Source organism: Vicugna pacos, chromosome 9, assembly GCF_048564905.1.
Source record: "Vicugna pacos chromosome 9, VicPac4, whole genome shotgun sequence".
NCBI classification, from domain to species: domain Eukaryota; kingdom Metazoa; phylum Chordata; class Mammalia; order Artiodactyla; family Camelidae; genus Vicugna; species Vicugna pacos.
Genome location: NC_132995.1, coordinates 54,825,276 through 54,848,621, shown reverse-complemented (window position 1 = coordinate 54,848,621; position 23,346 = coordinate 54,825,276). Strand labels below are relative to the sequence as shown.

The 23,346-nt window shown below is 39.7% G+C and overlaps 1 protein-coding gene across 1 annotated transcript in view; it reads right to left on the bottom strand.

Moving 5' to 3' along the window:
* NOTCH2 (notch receptor 2) overlaps positions 1-23,346 on the bottom strand; it is a 154,421-nt gene that overhangs the window by 76,387 nt on the left and 54,688 nt on the right. Inside the window, exons 3-4 of the mRNA XM_015249422.2 lie at positions 5,227-5,486; positions 1,495-1,830 (exon numbers count right to left, since the gene is read on the bottom strand). Of these exons, the coding sequence (XP_015104908.2) occupies positions 1,495-1,830; positions 5,227-5,486 (596 nt within the window). The remainder of the gene's footprint in view (positions 1-1,494; positions 1,831-5,226; positions 5,487-23,346) is intronic.

Here is a 23,346-nt window from a genome sequence, read left to right as displayed (position 1 = left end):
ATTAGAATATTAGACTGTTAGAATATCTGCAAAGTTAAACTGTTTACATTTCCGTTTCCTTCTTTCAACTCTTAAAATGCAAATAAATATGGGAGTGAAGAAAGACATCTTTTAGTTATTCCTTCTACAGATAACGTGCATGACAGTAATATTAAGTAAAGAAAAATGTATTTAGTGTCTAAAATGAGAGCATTATCTATTCTTCATTGAAAGAGAAACTGAAAGCAATACAACCAGGTAGCTTGTTCTCATGGCTTACAGTTAAATGGTATAGTTTTCTATTATGTGACAGTGTCTTGTCTTGCTGTATCCCAAGCACACAGCATGATACCTAGGACATGCTGGCAGTCAATAAATTTTAACTGAATGAAATGAATAAATTATATCTGAGGACCAACATATGACCTTTAATCCCCAAAAGATAAAACACACAATCCCATTTTATGTGAACCATAGCCACAACACCAGAATCTAAGATTCCCACTCTAAAAGAGTAGCGAGAACAACTTCTTTTTGAGGTAATTCTGCTGACTTGGCACATTATTCCACCCACCCCACACCCCCCGCCCCACAGTTTTCCTTCTTTTGTTTTTGTACCAGGGATATTTGTATAAAAACAGAATCTTTGTTGCTTAGTAATTCATCTGCTCCAGCTGCTTGTGTTCTGTTCCCAGTCAAAGTTCTTGGTTTTCGGCCGCCCCATCATTTTTATAAGGAGTTTAGCGAACCGGCCAGGCTTGTTTCTTTTTCCATCCTACAGAACACCAGGCCCCAAGCCCCTATACACTGCTCGTCTTTTTTGCTTCTATCTTGGGGTTATGTGTGGTTGTGCTGTACATAATCTGTCAGGGCTCATCAAAAAGTGTCCACTGATTAACAGAGCACCACCCTCCACCCCAGTTCTAAAATTCTCCAGCTTCAAGTCTGGGGAGGGTTACCTCAAAGTCAGAGAGGCTACACAGAGAGGGTTCTGAAGACCAGAAGCCCAGGGAAAATCACAAAAGGGTAGATGGATGCAATCAGGTAGATAACAAAATAATCTATTATTCCATCAGAGGTAAAAGCATATGGGAAAAGTTGATCATCTCCTGTTATTCTCAGTTCAGTTTAAAGCATTCTACTAATTACACATACATATTTTTCAGTGTTGAATTCTCACTGCGTTCTTTTCCATTCCATAGGCTTATCTACCCTTTTCCCAGAGCTCTGTTTCTCTTATTTCTCACTGTTCCTCAAAAAAGGACAATAAACAATTTCCAAGCCACTCATCATCATAAACCTTGACATGTTAAATTACCCCCTGCTCAGTTTATGGATCACACTGGGCCCATAAAACTCCTCTCTCACCAGTAAACCACCCCACACAAAATTCTCACTTCCTCTTTTCCCTGCTGGGAAGGGTACTTCCTAAAGGAGCAATTGAGCCACACCCACCCATTTCCTTCCGTGCTGGATGTGCATCCCTCAACCCAGGACACTAGGGGGACTCCTTACCTGGAAGGCAGTTGCACTCAAATGTGAAGTCACCAGTCTGCCGGCACGTGCCTCCATTGACACAGGGGGAGGGCGCACAGGGCACATAGGGGCTGTCACAGTGCTGGCCTGTGAAGCCCTGGGGGCACTGGCACTGATAGGAACCCGGGAGGTTGAGGCAGGTGCCACCATGCTGGCACTGTCCTGGAATGTCACACTCATTGACATCAGTCTCACACTTCTGCCCTGTGAAGCCTGCGAGGCATGTGCAGGAAAACTGGTTGGCCACAGTGGTACAGGTACTTCCATTTGCACAGGGATGAGACAGGCAGGCATCGGTCCATTGGCACAGTTTACCTAGAGGAAGGGTAACAGAACTCAGTACTGCCTACAGAAGTGGGAGTCAGCCCCATCCTCAACACCCCACAGCTCCCACCCAACAGTTGATAAAGGGAGTCACTGCATGGAGAATCCCTAAACTCTTGGATTTTGCAGGAAGCCCATATCAGAGTCTCTTCAAGATCATCCAACAGGGGCACTCTCCAGGGCTCTCAGTTGAGACACAAAGATTTAGTGGAGCACATGGGTGGGGGAAGGACTGTAGGCAACATAGAAGAGTCTGGATCCATCTACTGCCTCACACCTCCTTGCATTTGCATAAGCTGTTCCTCTGTTTGGAAGGCCATCTTCCTTTTTGTTTACCTAGTGGGCTCACACTTGTCTTGACAACTCTACTAATAAGTCACCACTGCTGTGAAGTCATCCTTAATGCCCCCTCAGCTCCCCAAATCCCTGTCCCCTCTCTCTCTCATACACACACCCCTGCACATGTAAACACATACCCCAAGTTTGCTGTTTTCTTTTACTATATCACCTGTCTCACTAGCAAGGGTCAGATCCCTGTAGTAGGCTCTCAAATCATGTCTTTTAAATGAATAAAGTGCATTGGTATTTTCCACAATACACAATGACTAAACACACCGCTTAAATGACAGAAAGAAGTCAATACTACTTCTTCTGTCTCCCTTAAATACAACACACATGCACATGTATTCTGGGAAACATTTTAATTGTGGTCTTGACAAAAATGCTGCTGGATGTGTTTGAAGAGAATGAAGAATCTCTGGCTCCTCATATATGAAAATAACTAGAAGCTGTCATGAGAATAAAGATCTAGAAAGGTAATGATCACGGACTCACTTAGGCAGCAAAGTACCAGAAAGAAGGGAAAAAAAGTGCTGGAATCAAAGTATGACTCAAAGGAATCAAAGCAGATTCTCCGAGGTAGAAAGAGGAAAAAAAAAAATACTCCCACGCTACCACTAAATTTGGTATTCACGTGGCTTTTTGTTTTCATTAGTTTAAGCTTTTTTAAAAAATAAAAGTATGAGAACTGCCTGAATTGTTAATATTCCAATCGGTTGTCTAGGTAAATATCCAAATCTTTGACCCCCATAGAAAATCAAATGAGAGTCATGACAGCTTCTTAAAAGGGAGAGAGAGGTGGCACATGAACACACAGAAGTGCTCTCTATCTGTCAAGAAATATCAAATCAAAGGGGAAAGAGCAATAAAAATCTGGGCACAGCACATATATCTCAGGGTGCTAAGCAGAGAGGAAATGAAGGAACCAAAATTTTCCTTTCTATTTTTTCTTCATTCCACCAAGAAGTACTTACCTACAGTGGAGAACAGATAAAAATGGTTACTGCTGACAAGAGTCTATATCAGTGTTTGCCTACCACTGAAACAAAAAGGTCTCTGACCTTGGTTTCCCATATATGTTTTGTGCAGGAACTAACTTCCTGCCTCTGTTTGTTCATCTGTGAGTGGAGAGGAGCTCATAACGTCTGACTAGGTGGGCTACTGGGCTGTCACAAAACCGAACGGGTGAGCTTGACCTGCAGGGATCCCTAAAGTGGCAGACAAAAGTGGCAGCTGTATAAAGATAATCAGAAGCCCAAAGAACACCAAGAAGAGATCCTTTTAACGGCAACGGAATATGCTTTAATTTAAGGATTTATTTCAGAGTAACATTTTAATTATGAAGAAAGCATTACTGCCATTCCCACTAGTTGGGATTAAAATGTTTTAAATGGATAAGCCCGCCCTTTGCTTGTGGAACAAAACAACTCAAAACTGACAATCAGGAAAAAGTTATTCTCTTAACCACCAGATCTCCTCAATGACTCACAGCATCAATGCTGTCATAGTCACGATGGAGATAATGGATCATCCTAACTATCTTCTACCTGTGCCAACACCTTTTAATGAAAAAACCAGTAGAATATTCCAGACTAAGTGATCCAGTCTAGTCTTCTGAGTATGTTTTCCATTTTTTGTTTTATCTATAGAATTGCTGGTAGTGGTGAGGGGACAAAATGATGAATAGTTCTTTTCTTATGTAACTTAATAAACACTTATGCTTCATTCTGAATAAAGCTCAGATCCACACTTGAAGAACCCATAATAGAGTCAGATGAGAGACATGTAAAAATTAATTACAGCAAAATGTGACAGATAAAATAATAGAACATAGAGACTAACTGCATAAAGGAATCATGAAAGGGTCACTAAGAGTTTACAACAACATTGGGCAATCACCAATTATAGAAAGGGGCATTCCAGGCAAAAGGGTGTGCAACAGCATGGAGGCAAGAGGAAGTATGACGTTTTCAGGAAATGATGAGAATGCTGGCGTCACTACAGCTAGACGCTTGCGGGGAGGTGAAGCTGTAAAGAAATTCAATTCCTAGATTGTGAAGGGCTACAGAAGCCAAGTAAAACAGTTTGAAGTTTATTCTGCAGATGATGAAAAGTCATTAGGCATTGTAAGCAGGCGAGTTTGTGAGCAGATCTGCACTTAGCATTAAAGGTAATGTGACAGGTAAACCAGATGGGGATAAAGGCAAGGACCCCAGTCAGAAAACAATTGCAGGAGTCTAGGTGAGAGATGACACGGACCTCAGCTACAGAGCAGGAGAGGAAATGAAGAGGAGTAGGCAGGTGAGAGGCAATTCAGAGGTTAGAGTAGGTGACTGAGTCTAAGTAGGGTACCAGTAAGTGAGAGGGAATTTCTAGTGTGAAGTGTTTGGAGTGGACATTGGCACCACTATTTATATCAATATGTTGAGTTTGAGGAAACTGCTGAATGTCCAAGGATGAGATGCAATGGATAGTTGGGAATATGAGCCTGAATGGCAGGGTGGGGATGGACTATGAGAGTCATTATCAAAGGATACAGATGAAAGCTGAAGCAACTGGAGATTGTGAGAGTCCCTGGGGAAAGCAGTGATATGGCTCGAAAGAAGGCTCAAAACAGAGTTCCAAAGAACACAAAAATTAAATGAATGAGGACAAGGTCAAGGTGATGCAGAAGCAAAAGGCACAATCAGTTTATAAAACCAGAAAAGCGAGTGCCCTGAATGTCTGGGGAGAGAAGATTTCAAGGAATAAGTTATCAATAACAACTCTTCTTCTGGAGACAGTGAAGTAATTCTGATTCCTGATCCGAATACACAGACTTTAGACAGTCAACCACTTCTGAGTATTTGACTCTTTTTTTTTTCTCTTTCTCCTCTTTCAAAAGGAAGTTAAGGATACTTGCCTGGAACATTCCAGTCCCTTACCATAATGTTAAACATGTACCAGAGTTGGGGGACCCTAAAGAGCCAGATGACAGTATCTAGAAGATGCTAAACAGAAGCACCTGCTCGGAATAGGAAAGGAGGGGTCTGAGTCCCACTTTGTTACCTGTAAAGCCGACTTGGCAGGAGCACTCATAGGCATCCCGGCTAAGCACGTAACAGGTGCCTCCATTCAGGCAGGGTTGAGACACAAAGCAGGGGTGAGTGGTCGAGTATTGGCAGTCCTCGCCTGTGAACCCTGGGGCACACCGGCATGTGGCTTTCCCCAGCATAGCCTGGGCCACACATGTCCCACCATTCTGGCAGCGGTTCTTCTCACAAGGGTCTCGATGTTGACAATATTCTCCCAAGAAGCCCTCTGGACATCTGTGCGGAAAAGAGAGGAGTCCATGAAAACATCTGACTTCTCATAAGTCCAAAAACTTACAGGATAGAGCAGCCTATTCAAGAAAACTAGATTGTGAATTGAGAAACCTGGAGGTATAACCTGTAAAACTGCCTCACTTTAGGAAAAGAGGTGCTGAGAGAACTTAACTACACAGTCCTATGCCTTCTTGCATCTTGCCAGGTGACAGAATACAGGTGGGTGATCCAGCAAGGTCTGCTATGGCCAGTCAGCATGACCTTGATTCAGAGGCAAAATACAACCATAGCCTTTTTCATGTATGTACAGGCTGATCTGGTGTAACAGCACCTTTTTGCACACCATTGTTGATCCTTGTCTTTAAATCATTATCTTTCTCATTTTGACTAAGCCATTTGATAGAATTAAGATTTTTACATCATAATGCATGGACTGACCCTGTTATCCTCTCCAATTTTAAAATATATAAAATATCATGTGTTTTCTCTCAATTAACCACTGAGAAATAATAAGTTCTTCTTTTCTTGTTTCCACTGAGACATCAGTTGGCCTATATCTAAATTTCTGGGTTATGTTCAAGGGGCTGAAACTGTAATAAAGAAAACCGAGATATAGGAATAGGGAAGGGATCAAAGGAGCTTCTCAGAAACTGAAATCTGTTAAGATAGTAGTAGCAGGAAGCTTTTCTAAACAAAAAGAAAAGCAAAGAATATAATTAAAATAACATAAAAAATATCTAAGGTGCCATACAAGCACCAAAGCAAGAAAGGAAAGCAATTCAAGAATAATATTCTATAACATTTTCCACGTGTGTGTTGAGGAATCTTTTTATATGCTACCTATTGATGCGTAAGATATATAATCATCCCAAACTGTGTGTAATATTCATGACAATTTTCTCTAAACAGCATAAAAAGGCATGGAAAGTCTCCATTTTCATAATGAAGAGGTTGTTTAAATAGGACCTTTAAGAAGCATTTAAAAGGAACACAAAGTCTTTGATTCTAACTATAAATTTTGCCATTTGGCTGTCGCCCCATATATTTGGTTCAACCTATTTCTCCATTTCACTTTTTGGAGGATAGAAAACTGAATCTACAAGGCTGTTTCACCATCACCTCAAAGATAACACATTTAAACCAAACTCTAAATCATCTCCCTCAAAACCAAGTCCTATCATGTATTCCTATACCCAATCACTGTGTCCTGACTCTCCCAATCACCCAGACTTGAAGCACTGGGGTCCTGTTTCACTCCTTCCCGTCTTGGCCAATCATATCCAAGGTGTTTTGTTAGCCATCAGTTGACCAGGTGAAATCTTTGGAGGTCATAATTTTGAGAAAAGAAGGAGGACTAGATCTTCGGGAACTAAGAACATGCCCAGAAGAATTACACAGTAGCTAAAATGGCTGGAGGAGGAAACAGAGCTGGAAGGGGCTCTGGCTGGTAATGGATGGAACCCCACACAGCCTTGTACTTTCCCAGAGCTGTGCACAGTAAGCAAGGCAGAGCCAGGAACAGCTAGATCTCTGAGCATCTTGATGAGCACATGAAGCTACAGAATGAAAGGCAGTGAGGAGAGGGCACAGCAATGAGACCAAAGACTGACTGAAGTTTCCAGTGAGGAGTCTGTACCTCATACGGTCAGAAGGTCCGTGTGGAGTCCTGGTGCTATGACTTTGGACAAGTTACTTAACATCACTATCAGTTCTCTTACTTTAAAAATAGTTAATAAAGCTACCTACATCATGAGGCTGTTGTAAGAACTGAACAAAATCAAGTATGTGAAACCTTATAAATACTTAAAAGTTTTGCAAATGAAAAAATTTTTTCTCTTTGTACTTACTGAGGGAAAATATGATGCTTTATTCAAATCACAGCTTGATTTGATAATAGAATAGGACATTTTCTAATTATTTTTTAAGTAAAGGAGCAAAAATTGCATGTAGCATAGCTAAAATGAACCCCAAGCTATATTATTAAAAGCATTTATAGCTTATTCAAGAAATCTGTTATGGATGATGTTAAAAACTGAAATACAATTCTCATTCACAGGGACAGTCCTCTGGGCATTAAGCCTGCCTGACAACTCTTGATTCTCCCATATGGGAACTATTTACCTTGTAAATAATGGCAAACTTTTAAACCTGGGTGGGCTTCGCCCAGCTTTGCTACCATGACCACCTCCCCAACACTATCACGTGACATCTGCTCAGAGAATGCAAACTCACTTAAATACCAGCATCATAAACATGTAATGAAAACATAAGGTTCCCAGGAAAACAAAAATGAAACAATATGGAAGATTCTGGAGCCAAGCAAAAGTATTACTGAATTATCTGTTAGCAGGGTTTAATCTACATTGTTGCTCACTACCAAGTATATAAGAGTAAGTTTCAACTAAGATACTAAGAAACCAGTACAAGTAGAGGTTGGCAAACTACATCTTGTGGGTCTACTCTGGCCCACTGCCTGTTTTTGTATGGCCTGAGAGCTAAGAATGGTTTTTACATTTTTAAATGGTTGGGAGAAAAATCAAAAGAACAATAATATTTCATTTGAAACATTTGAAAATTATGTAAAATGCAAATTTCAATCTCCATACATAAAGTCTTGTTGGAACACAACCATACTCATCCACGCAGGGATTGTCTATGGCTACTCTTGTACTACAATAACAGAGTTGAGTAGTTGTAAGGCAACCACATGGCTCGCAAAAGTATTTTCTATCTGGTGCTTTACCAAAAAAGTTTGCCAACTCCTGAGTAAGACAATATATGAAGCCTAATTCTATAAATAGTATCCAACATGCTTATCAATGATGCTGTTGATGACGAAGAAGAATGCTCTCTTACCAGTTTCCACAAAGAACATTACACTCATTCATTCATGCAACATTTACCAAGTACCTATTAAGTGCCAGGCATGGTTCTAGTGCTAGGGAAATCCTTGAACTCACGGAGTTTAAATTCTAGTAGAAGAAGACAAAAAACAAAACTAATAGGTAAAATATATAATAAATTTGTTAGGCAGAGTTAAGTGCTATGAGTAACAATGAAACAGGTAAGGGCCATAGGAAGAGAATGCATTGGTAATACCGGGTTGGATAAGTGAGGTATTTCAGTTATAAACAGGAAAATCAGAGAAGGCCTCGCTGAGGAGGCATGTTTGAGTCAAGTCCTGAATGAGGTGAGGGACCCATGCAGGTAGCTAGGGAAAGCATGTTCAAGACAGGAAGAACAGCAAATCCAAAGGCCCTTAAATTGGGAACAGTCCTGGCATGTTTGAGGAATAGCAAGGAAAACTCTGTAGCTCTACCTAAGGGATTAAGAAAAAGAGTGCCAGGAAACAGATGAGAGATGTAACCGGGAGGCAGATCATGAAGGGCCTTTAGGCCACTGTAAAGGATTCAGGGTTTTACTCTAAGTGAGATAATACTTAGATATGACGTACAACTGATTTATTCTTCTGAAGCCCACGTACAGAACCATATCCTAGTCTTACATGAAACTAGACCCATTGTTGGTATAATAATAAAGTCTTAATTTCTTATTTAAAATGTTCTAGCATTATAGCCTGTTTATTCCTTTACCTTAAAACATATACAAGTCTCTTTTAACCTACATTTTTCACTAAGCCCCATTTCCCTTGTCAAATTCTTCTTCCTTCACAACCAAACTTCTATAACGGTAGCCTAATTTCAGATACTTTTCCTTTCTGTTCCATCTTCTTACTTGTCCCTTTGCAACAAAACTTTTGTTCTAATTATTGCCCAGAATCTATGTCCTAAGAGCAACGACTTACCCCTTATCAAGTTCAGTGATCTCATCTGAGATTTTATCACAAGGAAATTCTCTTTACGGAAGGTATTGCTGGCCACGCCTTCCATCACTTTCATCATTTTACATTTGGCTTCTATGACTCCCTCTGTCTATCTCAAAGCTCTAGAAATTCTTAGTCTAGATTACTGATTCCTCTACTTCTTCTTTCCCATCAACTACAGCCACCTTAAAGGGAAGTCTAGGCTGCACTGCTCTTTTCTCTCTTATGCATGTTATTTTTGTTGCTGTTGATTTCATTCTAAACAACCACCTTCAGCTCCAGTTCCATACATTCGGTTTACTAAAAGTCATCTCCTTACCCTAATATATCCTGCCAATACTTGAAACTAAATATTTTTAAAGTAGGATCACTTTTCCATGAAACTTTAATTCATCCATTTTTCTAAGGCTTCCATTCACAATCTCAAAAGTCACTTTTGGTTAATCTTTTTACATTATCTATAACTTATTAACATATTCTGACAAGTCTTGCTAACCGAGTTCCCGCAGTACTTATCATTGATACTCACTGTTTCCTTTCTGAGAAAAAGTCTAATCATCTTAAAAGCCTCAGGCCAGACATCTTGTTACTGGCTTTTCCCCCACTTCTATCCATCCTTGGAAACCTGGGATTCAAGGCACCCTAAGGTAACTTCTACCCAAAAAATAATTCTTTCTAAAATATCCCTAAAAGTTAATCACCAGTCTCTACTTGAATAAAAGCAGTTAAGCATGGTGTCTGAGAAACAGAATTCAATAAATACTTGAAGTCTTTATTGTTCCTGTACTAAGGGTACAGACACTAGAACCAGATCACCTGGATTTCAATCTCATTTACTCTACGAGTGATCTTGAGCAAGTTACTAAACCTCCTTGTTGCAAAATAGATTTAATAACAATGTCTACCTTGTAGGGCTTTAAATAACTGTAAAGCACTTAGAACAGTATCTAGTAAACACAGCAAAAGCCATCACTTGTTCAGTAAAACAAAGGTACTGGCTCACTACTTTTGCAACAGAACTGTCTTCAGTGTAGGTGGATCCCATTGTCACAAACTCTTTTTTTCTAAAATTCTGCCTTCCCTCCTAGGTATATACCCAAGATGGCTGAAAACCTAAGTCCACACAAAAATTTGTAAAGAATACTTGTAGCAGTATTATTCACAATAACAAAAAGTGGAAGCAACCCAAATGCCCATAAGCTGATGAATGGATAATGTGGTGTATTCATACAATGAAATATTATTTGCCATGAAAGAAGGAATGAAGATCTGACACATGCTATGACATGGATGAACCTTGAAAACGTCATGTTCAGTGAAAGCAGCTAGAGACAAAAGGCCACATATTGTATAATTTTGTTTTTGTGAAATGTCAAGAACAGGCAAATCTATAGAGACAGAAAGTAGGTTAGTGTTGTCAGGGGCTGGGAAGAGGGGAACTGGAGAGTGACTACTAAGGAGTAGAGAGTTTCTTTGAAAGGTAACGAAAATGTTTTAAAATTAGAAAATGTTGATGGTTATACTTAACTCTGAATATACCTGGAAACTATGTCCTAAGAGCAATGCTACAATTTTCTGGAAAAGTCGATCTTTTAGAAATTGTTTTTCAGGTCTGAAAAAAACCACTGAATTGTACACCTTAAAAGAGTGAATTTAATAGTATGTGAATCATATCTTATTTAAAAAAAATAATTCTGCCTCTCTACAATTTCCACCTGCTGGCTATGCCTGTCTTCTAGAACAAAAAGGAACAAGCCTTCTGCTTCTCTCACATGTGACCCTTCAAAAATTTGAAGATAGCTATGTTGACTCTGTTTTCTTTTTTTCCAGGGTTCAATGCTTTGGAAAGACTTCCTCACCATTTCAGTGGCTCTCCCACGCTTAAGATAACAACGGTAATAATAATGACAGTGACCAACATTTTCGAAGCATTTACTGTGTGTTACGTATTTGCTAAGCATTTTACAGCCATTATCTCTTTTATTATTCCCTGTAACAGTATGTTACCCTATGATCTCAATTCTGAATATGAGGACCTTGAAGCTTAGAAAGATGATTTCACAGCTAGCAGACGTCAAAGGTAGGACACAAATCTAGGTTTAACTCCAGAGTCCATGTACTTCAAAACTGGACTATCTTGCCTACCTTCAACAAGGTGCTCCTAGTTCATCCAAAACCTCTTTTAAAAGGTAGGGCCCAAAATGGAAGAAAAAAAAAAAAACACGTAGCATATATGTTCTTACCAGCACAGTACTGAGCTGGACCATCACCTCCTGTGTGCCAGACACTGTTGTTTCTACTGCTGCAGCCCAAACCTACATTTACTTTTCTAGAAGTCACAAAATACTCCTATGTACTACCGAACACACAGTCGTTGAAAAGCCCATTTCCCCCCTACATGAATTACTTTTATGCCCTATTTCTCCCATCCTATATTTGTATGTGCTCACCGAACCCAGTAATTGGAACTGTCATTTCTTTCTTTCATGCTGAATCTTTACCCCTAGTTTCCTTGATTGAGACAACTTTTACACTTTATTCATCTAATCACATAATTTCATCCCTGTACCAAACCTCAGAAGCCAGCTGGTCTGAACCCTATTACACTGATAAGGACACCAAAGCTAACGGATCTGCCCCAAGTTTGTTGTCTGTAAATCTAGAAATTTCCCCAGTTTTGCGTCATCTACAAATGTATCTCTAGATTCTTCATGAAAACATATAATAGCACTTAGCTGAAAATATTCTACAAAGTCTTTCCCCAAGACTGGCACCTATTCAGTCAGCTCTATCATCTTAATTACACCAGCATCCTATCCACACCTTTCCATAAGGATAGCCAGAAAATTGCTCACTGAAACTAAGCACACCACTTAAAGAATAATCCTCCTCAAGAATAATTTTAGTCATGTCACTTCTCTGCTTGGAAACTAGCTTTAGTGCTCAGCCCTTCAAATCCAAGTTCCTTAGAATCTGTCTGCCCCACTCCTACCAACTGTCTTACTCCCTAGTAACCCATAACTTAAACACTCAAGATTATTTCCACACTCTTTACTGTTTCCTATGTAAAAATCTTCTTTCTAATTTCCAGTAAGAAATATCACACTTTCCCATCTGATACGTCTCTGAGTTATTTTTCCTTTTTCTATCCTGGCTTCAAAGATCTGCTCAAAGCTTTCTCCAAACCATCTCACCCATCTCTGATCTAACAGTAGTTACATTCTATGTTATACATTACATTATTTCTATCAATATGACTCTTCTTCATTTAAGCCACTGTTATGTCCTTCCTGTGCCTCTCTCAAACTCCCAGTTGATTTTGTGTGTGTGGGTGGGTGGGTAAGGGCGTGTCTAGAGACCCTGGTGCAGGTGCCTTGAATACCTTGAACTCCTGTGTACCACTAAGTACTTCATTCCAAACCAGGTTAAATTTCACATGATGGATAAAGTCAGTCTCCCAAACCAAACCTGTTACAAAATACCTTACCAACCCCACACTGTGCTCTGCCTGGTAGAACAAAGGCCAAGGTCACCATAAGAAACATCCTGAGGTACAAGATTATCCCTCACATCCCAGAGGCTAAGCAGAATTATGGACATGGGAAGAAAAGGGAGAGACGGGGAAGTGAGGCAGCCAAAAGTAAAGGACCCCTGTTTCCTAAGGCAGGAGACCTTTCAACTTTGCAAATCTCTGTTCAGCTGTAATACTAGTATACCGTACACCCTGTGAGTCTGAGTAGGAATTAAGACTCTGCTGAAAACAAGAGCTTAAATAGGTCTCTTCTTGAGATGGCTTGAGTTGATTTTATCATCCAAGTTCCCTTACAAATCTACAGATCTATAATGTCACCTCAGAACAATTTTTAGAAAATAGCCCACATCTTGAACTGAAGGTTTATGTAAAAAAATTTCTAAAAAATAACCGAATAAATCTAACACTTGGTCTTTTGCTCCCCAACTATATAAATGCCCTCCTCCCTGGACGGAATTTATCACTCATCTAAGCAGTTCTCTCAGTGACTTCCTCCTAGTCTCTCCCCTTCTCTGGCTGCGGATCTCTGAGAGAACAGAGTTCACAAAGAAGGCTGCGAGTACAGGGAAACTGGGGAGGGCGGGGGGGGGCTTCTTCCCTGTAAACTAGTTTCATAAACTAACCTGAATACTTATCAGCTCCATCACAGATATATTCATGCCTTTTTCTGAAAAAGTCCGCCATTTCTGACATGAAGAGGTCCCCTCTCATTGTTCCTGCACACACACACACACACACACACACACACACAGGGAGTGGGGTGAAGGGGTGGGAAGGAGGGAAGAAAAGAGGGAGAAACAAGGGATCCCTCCTAATGGAACTGGAACACATTCCAACTGAAAGGTTGCCCATACAGTCCCCCCTCAATAAAGCAGATGAAAACCAGACCCCAACTCTCACATGTCACCAGCAGCCTGAATTCGTTTACATGTAGCCACTGTACAGATTTCAACAGAGCGGGGATGTGAACAGCAATTCCAATCTATCTGGCAATGGCTGCAGTTCGGGGTCCGTCTCCCTAGTAATACAGGACAGAAAAATTTGTTCTTTCAAGTTTCCTAAGTGAATAGCCACTCGTCTAGAGAAAAGCTTAAAACACTGTAGCAGCTTGTGTCAGCTCCAAGATGACTGAAGTCTGAGCAGGAAATAAGCCCCTTTTCCAAATAAAAGCCAGTGTTCTCCCTCCCTTGTTTTCTCCACCGAATGTTCTGTATCAGCAGGGTGAGCCCAAATGGCATCCAGGGCTTTGCTGCAGCTCTGCCTTTAGTTTTTTGTTTTTGGGGGTTTTTTTTCCGTAAGGATTTGGTCATTAAAAAAATAAAACCACAAAGCAAAACTCCACCACATACAAGAAGTAGAAAAAGAGAGGCGTGCTTTACAAAACATCTATTTCAAAATCATGATTTTTTAAAAACTATACAGAATGTGGAACGGAGGGGAAAAAAATGTCTCATGTGGGTTGCGTCGGCCCTGCAGCTGCTCCTCATTAAAGCTCCTCTTTACTCCCTCTGGGCTGGTTTCCAGCAGAAAATTCTTTAAACAGAACTCTGCTTTCAACCCACTTTCTTCTTGCTCTGGGCCTCTCGGCCCCCCAATCCGCAGTGGCAGCCTGCCCTAGTTGAGCTCTGAAGCGGGGGAGCTGTCGTTAAGGTAAATGAGGTAAGGGCAGAAGGAAAAAAAAAAACAAAACCCAGAAACCAAATTAAGCATTGGTCAGTAACAAAGGTCTGCAGTTTGAAAAGGTCCCAAATCAGTCTGTTCTTTCCTGTGACCATAATGCCAGCTTAGTTTCCTGCCCCCTCCCCCAGGCCCCTGTTAAAGTAGATAAAAATAATTGCTAACAGCCAAGGCTAACTGTAACCAGTTAAAGTTCCTATGTAACATGTAATTCCCAAGGCTCTGGCTTACAAACTTCTAATGCCCCAGAGCCTACAGAATCAAGTCCAAACTCTTCAGTTGGCCTTCAAGAGGTGCAACCTACTTGTCCGACCTCATCGTCCCCCTCCTCCTGGTACCCCCAATCTGATATCTCATCACTGTCAACTTTTTAATTCTGTAACTCTGTGTAAAGGTAACTAACTGGGTTATGCTAATTACTGAATTTGTTTTTTAAAAAAAGTACAGGAATACTTCTTGTTAACTTCCTGGTAAAGTGGAGACGAAAAGGGAAGAGCTCTGTCATGTTGACTTCTTGCCATTCCCATTCCCACTGTCACCTCCCCTCCCCCAAAAAAGAAAGGAAAAAAAAAAAAAAGGAAACATTATGGCTTAGTCAGCAAGAATTAAAAACAAAAAGAACTGAAAAAAAGTATTCACGTATAGTGTTAGGGCCCAGTGCTGGGCTGTTTGTGGTAAAACACACTTTCTAGGGCTTTGCTGGTTTGATGTAAAGGAAACAAAGACAAATATACAATTTCTCTCTCTCTCTCACTCACACACACACACACAACTTTTTCCTTTTTTTACCACAACTAATAAACAAAGACTACCAAATACTGCAGGACAGCCCATTTTTCTACTATGTAAATTCAGCTTCCTGAACAGAACATTTCTGCTTTTCTTGTAGAAGTATTTCAGAAAATGTTAATCTTGGTTCCCACATTAGACTGAATGCTTCCAAATTAAAAGTTTCCCACAGGAAAAGAATTTCACGGGGAATTGTGAGGCTGGGAATTATCTGCTGAAATGCCACCTCACTTGGTTTCCATGTGTTCAGGTTTTTCACCACCCCCCTCATCTGAATAAAGCAGTAAACACACACTGATTTTAATAAATACTAACCAAAAAGAAGCTGCAGCTTTAAAGCTGTTAATTCACAGCATTGTTCATCTTCATCTGAGACTATGAAATCAGTAACCACTGCAAAGGGAACCCATGCTTTATTTACACAAGAATTTGCAAACACCCTTATCTTCCAGTTTATAGTCTGGGCTCATTTATCAGAACTCAAAAGCTGAACTGAGAGCCTCGCCTCTTCAATCATCACTTGAAAGATTGGGCAAGGGCACACAAACAGCGTTGAAAGGCTTGTGTTGCTCCTATAACAGAAGGTGGCCTTTTCTCTGTCTTGGAGCACACAATCGGTACCTTACCATATTTCACTGCACTGGACCCTGAGAAAATGTCTACTTGTGATTAAAACATGGCACGCATATTCTAAACACACATGAGTTTACAAAGAGCATTCTTCACAATAATAGGAAAAATGAATGAGTTAAGCCAGTTGTTCCCAAGCTATGCACTATACAGTTACTGCATGGAGTCTGCAAATGCTAATTAAACACTCTCTAGACTACTAACTAATGTCCTATCTATATTTAAATGGACTGTAAATGCTGTTATAATTATTAAAACATAAAGGTTTATAAAAGTTATTGCATTCTTAGTAGATTTTGACATTATGCCTTGTATTCAAACAAGAGACTGAGAAATGCTTTCATCTCAAGATCGTCTCCCCCTTACACCTTACACTCTCACTAGGCTCAACTTCTTTTGGCTCCTGTGCCTCCAGACCTTTGTACATGCTGTTCACTCGGCGCAACACACTTTTCCCCACTCTTTTCTCATAGTTAAGTCCTAAAATTCCTTTAAGCTTCAGCTCAAATATTATTTCCTTTAAGAAATAAGCGCGACACCCAGCTGTATATTTCTGCAACCCTAATATATATCATTCATTATCCCATTATTATGATTATTTGTCTTCCCCAACAGACTAAGAATTGTTCCTCACCATACTCCCAGTGCCTAAGACAATAACTGGCATATAGATGGCATGCGACTATTCAGTGCTCATATTCTTAACAGAAGCCAAAGGGCAAAATGCAAGCGTGCATGGAATCTTCACACCCTAAAGACTCTTTAAATATACTCAAAGTTTGGGAACCACTAGGTTGAGCTATTTACCCAAAGGATTAGCAACACTAATTAAGATTCCTGATATATAGAAGATTTCTTAACCTTCACTTTCCCCTGAATCAAAGTGGGCCAGCCAAGCTATATGGAGTAGATTTTTGAAATCATATTTCCCCCCAAAGTATGAACTTACATACACACATATATACACACACATACACACACAGATACACAGACTGCATTTTCTTTTATACGTCTATTAATCTTTTACTAATTTTTGATAAAACATTCATTACATGAACCACCAGGATCCTGAATGACAGAACTTCCTACAAAGGGCTTCAGTGGCATGAACTGCTAAATTCTTTAGACACTGAGCAGTAAAAAGTAACAAAATTTCAGAGAAAAAAATTGTGTGCGGGTGCTAGCTTTCTGTTCTCCAACATAAGGAGATAACCACCTGTAAAGTTCTGAAGTCCAAGAAATATCTGAAACCAGAAAGTACCAAAAGCTTATGGTTTGATCAGAAAGGATTCCTAGTTCAAAAATAATCATACCCAAATCATATAAAACCGAACCTGAATGTGAGAGTAGGCTGAAGAAAAGTCTGAATTTCTTCAAACTTTAAGAGGGTAAAAAATCTTTCTTTGTAGATTGTGAATAAACTATTCTCCAAAAAAACTAATAATCAAATGTACACATATGCAAAACCATTGAATCAATAATTGAAAAATATGATTTCAAAATTCACTGAAACAGTACAAAATCCTGCTTATATGGCCTTAATTAGAATCACAGATAATTAAGAGTGGACTTTATGGGAAATAAATAACAGTGTCTTGAATGCTATTTCAAGACGAAAACCACTACTTCCCATAAGAGACAGGACCAAGGGGTAAAACACTGGTTCTTGGGGGGTAAAAAAAAACTTAGATATTACAATGGTTTGTGGCCTTCCAAAGGGCCACAGCAGCTAAACAGATACACAATATACCTATAGTATTATAATTGCATGGGTTTAGTGAAAAAACTCTAAAACGGCTCCTTTTGGGCAAGAGGTGATAGTGATAAAAAAAATTTTGAGAAACACCAAGATAGCATATACAAATAAAGTAATTTTTAGCCTAGTATTTGGCACTCATGACACTCATAAATGTTGGTTGAATTAAATAGAAAAGCTTCCTATAAATGCTGCCTGTGTTAGTATACATTCAAACTCAACTCAGCTTTGGAAATTCCTTCACCTACACCTGATCTACTGTATGAAATCAAAGTCTATATTTCTATAGGGACAAAGTGAAAATCCTACAAAGCTAAATGGTGATCTAATGAGAAAATTTATCTAACATACATCCAGATACCATACAGATTACTTCTTTTGAAAGTCCCCAAGGCTATCATCATTTTATGCACTCTTGCCTTCTTTTAACAAAAACAGCAAAACCCACAAACCCCCATCATGTGGACGATGCCTACAATGCATGTGAAGAGTCTTAGCCTACTGGTGCCTGTACTTAGAAGCATGCTTTATCATCAGTGACACAACTGGGACTGGATTTGGTTTGTTTATCTGTTGTCCTCTAGATTATAAGCTTTTGAGAACAAACAATTATTAAAATCATCACCATCACAATAATCACCCAAAAAACTTTTCCACACAAAGGATAACTTTCACAAAGTCAATGATATCTCACAACATTTATTACTTTCATGGCAATACGAGAACAGCTATTGTGAAAGAAAACAATATAATATTTTTATTTATATTATTGATGACGCTCATTAATTTAACAGGATCTCGGCTTTGGTGCAGATCTCCAGTATAGATCATCTCAACTAGAAAAGTGGCATCAACCAAAAATGGATACAAGAAGATCAGATAAAATTCTTTGTTCTTACTTCAGCAACATCTGCTTCGAGAATTTGTTCTGTATATTAAAAAAAAAAATCTTGCCACAGAAAATGGTTCTTCCAGTCTACATCATGTACCCTGGAAGGACATGAAGCGTTTCAAGTGGCTATTATGCTCTAAGGTAAAGGTCAGCAAATATTGCTCTGGGCAAAATCCACAGGCCACGTGTTTTTGTACCTCCAGCCCAGGAGCTAAAACTGGCTTTAACCTTTTTCAAATGGTTACATTTTAAAGGAGCATGTAAGTACCTACATCATATCCTCAGTATGCTTCTTGACCAGCAAAGCCAAAAACATTTAGCATCTGGCACTTTAAGAAAAATTTTGCTGATCTCTGCTCTATGATCAGGACAACATTATAGTATATGTAGGCTAAAAACACTTTCAAAATATGTGCTTACGATTTAGGTAACTTCTTTTGTTTTCTAGATGTCAGGCCACTTTAGCAGCACTTGTTACAGATAAACTATTTTTAATTTCAGAAAGTCAATCCAGTGGTCAAAGGATCATCATTGTTAATTGCCATACCACTGCATAATTAGAACCAAAGATAATAAAAATAATGGACATCATGGAAAAAAATTATGGTGTATGACCCTAATGTGATGACTCAAGACAAAAACCACTACTTCCCTTAAAATATAGGACCATGGCCCAAAGGGTTAAAAAGAAACTTAGATATTACCATGATTTGTGGCCTTCCAAATCAGAGAAACTGAGTATCAGACAAGAATCTTGAAAGTAATGCACTCAAGTTCACACAAAGTGAAAATCAATGCATCCTGAGAAGCATTCCACTCACTAAACAAAATCAGGGCAAAGCCACACCTGATGTGGCTACATCCTCCTGCATCATTCTGCTTAAAAAACCCATGTCCAGTGAGTGATAGGTGAGATGTACTTTGGCCATACTTCCAGATAGAAAGATAGATAGACAGACAGAATGACAGACAGACAGACAGATATGTAGTTATGAGTTTGTTTTTTATATGAATAAGAATAAAAATATAATTAGTATATTGTTTTACAAAAATCTAACCCAAGACTTTAGCTTGTTCCCAGATCTTTTTGATACAGTGGCTCCCCGCAGACCCTTCCTCTAGATCAGCCCTGGCTCTGCCACTGGATATTAATCCTGAACAAGCCACTTTACCTCTCTGAGCCTCAGATTCCTCATGTATTAAGATGCTAGGCCAAATAATCTCTAATATTCCCCTTAACTCTAAAATTGTATGACTGAATTAGGTATGTTCCACTGCCCCTTGGATTTTAATATCCTTAAAGAGGATTAAAGACCCCCACAGGAGGAACTCAAATGAATTCCCACATTGTTTTGTCTCATGGAATGTTAAAAAATAAAAATGTATAGCTGGAGTTAAAATTCTTGGTCTTTCAAACTGCTTCATAAAAGCCCTAAATTGTTGGGGGGTTTTCATTATGCTTTTCTCTCTTCCTCTTTTTTCTCCTCTTCTCTCTGTATATTCACCCTGAACATCAGTTCCTTGAAAGTTAGCACCAAGAATGAAAAGAAACAGTGTGAATCTTTAGATCACCTAACGGGGTGTGAGAAACAGCTTTTAGTCCCAGTCTACTTTCTAATCAGTTATGTAATGCAGGCTAAGTCACTTGGCCATATTAAGCCTTGGGCTCCTCACATACCAAACAAGATGACTGGGAAAGGTGCTCGTCAAAATCCCTTCAACCTCCTAAGTATGATGACAATTCCGACTTTTGAAGTCCCTCAGCAATACTGCTCAAGAATGTAATGATGCTTGCTGACAGTAATGCTTGGGGTCAGTGGTTGTATCTTTCTTGACCATCGACCCACTCCAAGTAGGGGCTCCCTGTCATCCTTCTAAGTGCACAGACAGTTCAACACACGCTTGTGTAGATGAACTGTTGCATAACTCACACTTTCAGCTAACCCTTCACAGGAAGCATAAGAAAGCAAAGAATAAGCAAAAGAGAAAGAGCAATATTTTTAAACAAGATATGGAAAATAAAGAGGAACTCTGAGCCTAAAAGGGGAAAAAAAGGCCTTACCATCTTCCCCAAGACATCTGGCCAACATGAGAGCCTGTTTTCTTCAGCACAGAATGGTGGTAGACACTGCAGTCCCTTTATGGAATCTGATCTGCTGATAAGTTACACAAGACCAAAAATGACCCTCGTGTATGTAAAACTGTGGTCTGGGAAGAGATGTACCAAATTTAAACTTGCAGGAAGTCAACCACTTAATTAAGTTCATGTAGGTAGGACCTTTTTCCAGATACAATTTTTACATACCCTCTCAACAGTGTGTCTATCTTCCCCAGCTCAGAATGTTCTCATTAATTCTTATAAAATTTAGGAAAGAATAGGTGATGTCCCATAATTAGAGAGTTTGCATCTCTGAAGATTAATTATGAACTCTGATTGTCAAGGTCAGCCTTTGCCTGGAAGGAAATGAGTCAACTTTCATTAGTAATCAAGTTCTGTCCATGTTTTAGGAGTGACCCAGAAATTCAAGGCCATGAGTTTTAACAATGTGAGACAGAGAACCAGACACCACAAATATTATATACAAGTAGAACTAAGACAGAAAAATTAAAGTCAGAGAGGTTCCTGAGGTACTTTTCAGGATGAGTGAGGTTTCAGAAGGGGCAAGCTGCCCAGTAAAATAATTCTTCATGGAGATGTCTCTGGCTTACACAATAAGAACCAGCATTTCAAAATCTTAAAGAGACAGGAGGTTAAAGGGCTAAGGCGCTACCATGATCTCAGCAAAAGGATCACAACCACTGTCAAATGTTTTCCACACAGAATAGGCATCCCTGGTTTACGCTAGATAATTGAGGGTTTGGATATGTACTATATAATCAGAGAAAACAAGTAGTAGAGGACATGAGCTAATTTGGGGTAACCAGAGATCTGCCTAACAGATGCTTGCTTACTCTGGACTCTAAAATGAACTGGATCAGGCCAATGATATGCTGGACAGAAGGGATCTGAGGTCGGGATACCTGAATTCTCAGCTAAGAGAACGTGTGATGCCGTCTATGAAAACTGATGCCGTCTGTAGTGTCTGTTTTTTCATCTCTCCTCCTATCCCAACCCACTCTTTTTCTTGCCTCAGAGATTCTTGAATTCTGAGTTTCCCCTGTAAATGGTATCCACAAGCCTACCTGGCCACTCTGCTCTGGGAGCAGCACAAGACTCAACAGTCAAGGCTGAAAATGTCTGGAGTGGGGGAGAGATGACTGCTCCCAGCTGCCCTCTCTTCCTACCCCCTTCACCCCACAAGACAGTCTATCTTCAAGCATCAGGCCAACATGTGCTAAAGGAATGATTTTTTAAATCAGTTATCTGTCATTGTAAAACCAGATTAATATACCTACTGGTTTACTAAAACCTCACACAAACTGAAGTACAGAAAGAAGAGAGCAACCCAGATGTAGAAAAGTTTTTAAATGGTGGCATTAAGAAAAAAATGATAAAGATATTGGTAATGATTATTCCAGGTAATAATAATAGCCCTTCTAGCCCCCTCAGTCTCTCTACTTCCATCCTTCTACCTATTCATCTGCTAAGGCACACAGTCAATATTCTAAATTTATTCTCAGATTATAAGTGGTCCACAGAAAAACCCTCTGGTTTTAGTCTTGTGTCCCATAGCAGTCATTTCCTTGTCTGAATCTGCATAGTTGTCATCACCTGTGCCGCTACTCTGGGCACCTGCAGGCTCTCTTATTTTACACACACATGCATGCTTCATCTCCCCAACAAGATGGCAAGACAGGGGGAGGGTACAGCTCAAGTGGTAGAGCACATGCTTAGCATGCACAAGGTCCTGGGTTCAATCCCCAGCACCTCCTCTAAAAACAAATAAATAGACCTAATTACCTTCCCCCCAAAAAACAACAAAAAAAATTAATTTAATTAAAAAAAAAAAAGATAGCAAGACATCAGAGGACTGCCACCACATCTCATGCAGGAGAAGCAACATTCATTAGCAGACCATCCTGAGGTATAGATACTTGTGAATAAGAAAGTCAGACAGCACAGGCCTCTTGGGCCTCTATGTCTATTCACAACATCCAGCCCAGTGCTTAATCAGAGTAACCAGCTCAATAAATACCAGTAAGATGAAAATTAAACTTTTCTTTGAAGAGTGCTATGGACTGAGTGTTTGTGTCCCCTCAAAATTCTTATGTTGAAACCCTAATAACCAATGTGATGTTATTTGGAAGGGGGACCTCTGGGAGATAATTAGGTAGATGAAGTCATGAGGGTAGGGTCCTCACGATGGGATTAGTGTCCTTAAAAGGAGACTAGAGCTTTCTCTCCCCACCATGTGAGGACATAGTGAGAGGGCGGCCACCTGCAAATCAGGAAGAAGGTCCTCACAGGGAACTGAGCCAGCCAGCACCTTGATCTTGGACTTCAGCCTCCAGAACTGTGTGAAATAAATGTGTATTGGTTAAGCCACCTGGCCCTTGGTAGTTTCTTATAGCAGCCTGAGCTGACTAAGAAAGAGAGTCCTAAAGTGCCTCAGAGTCTATCTGACTTTCAAGTAGTGTTCAGGATACAGTACAGATATAGAAACTGCAGGAAAGTGGCCTGAATCTACACAGACTCAGTACCCTGCATGCTGCCATTTGACATAAGGCATAATCAGGTTCTTTTCTCATCATCACCTACCTTGTCCTCAAACTTCCGTAAAGAAAAAAACTGGATATACTGTTCCAGTTGGATGTGTTTACTGA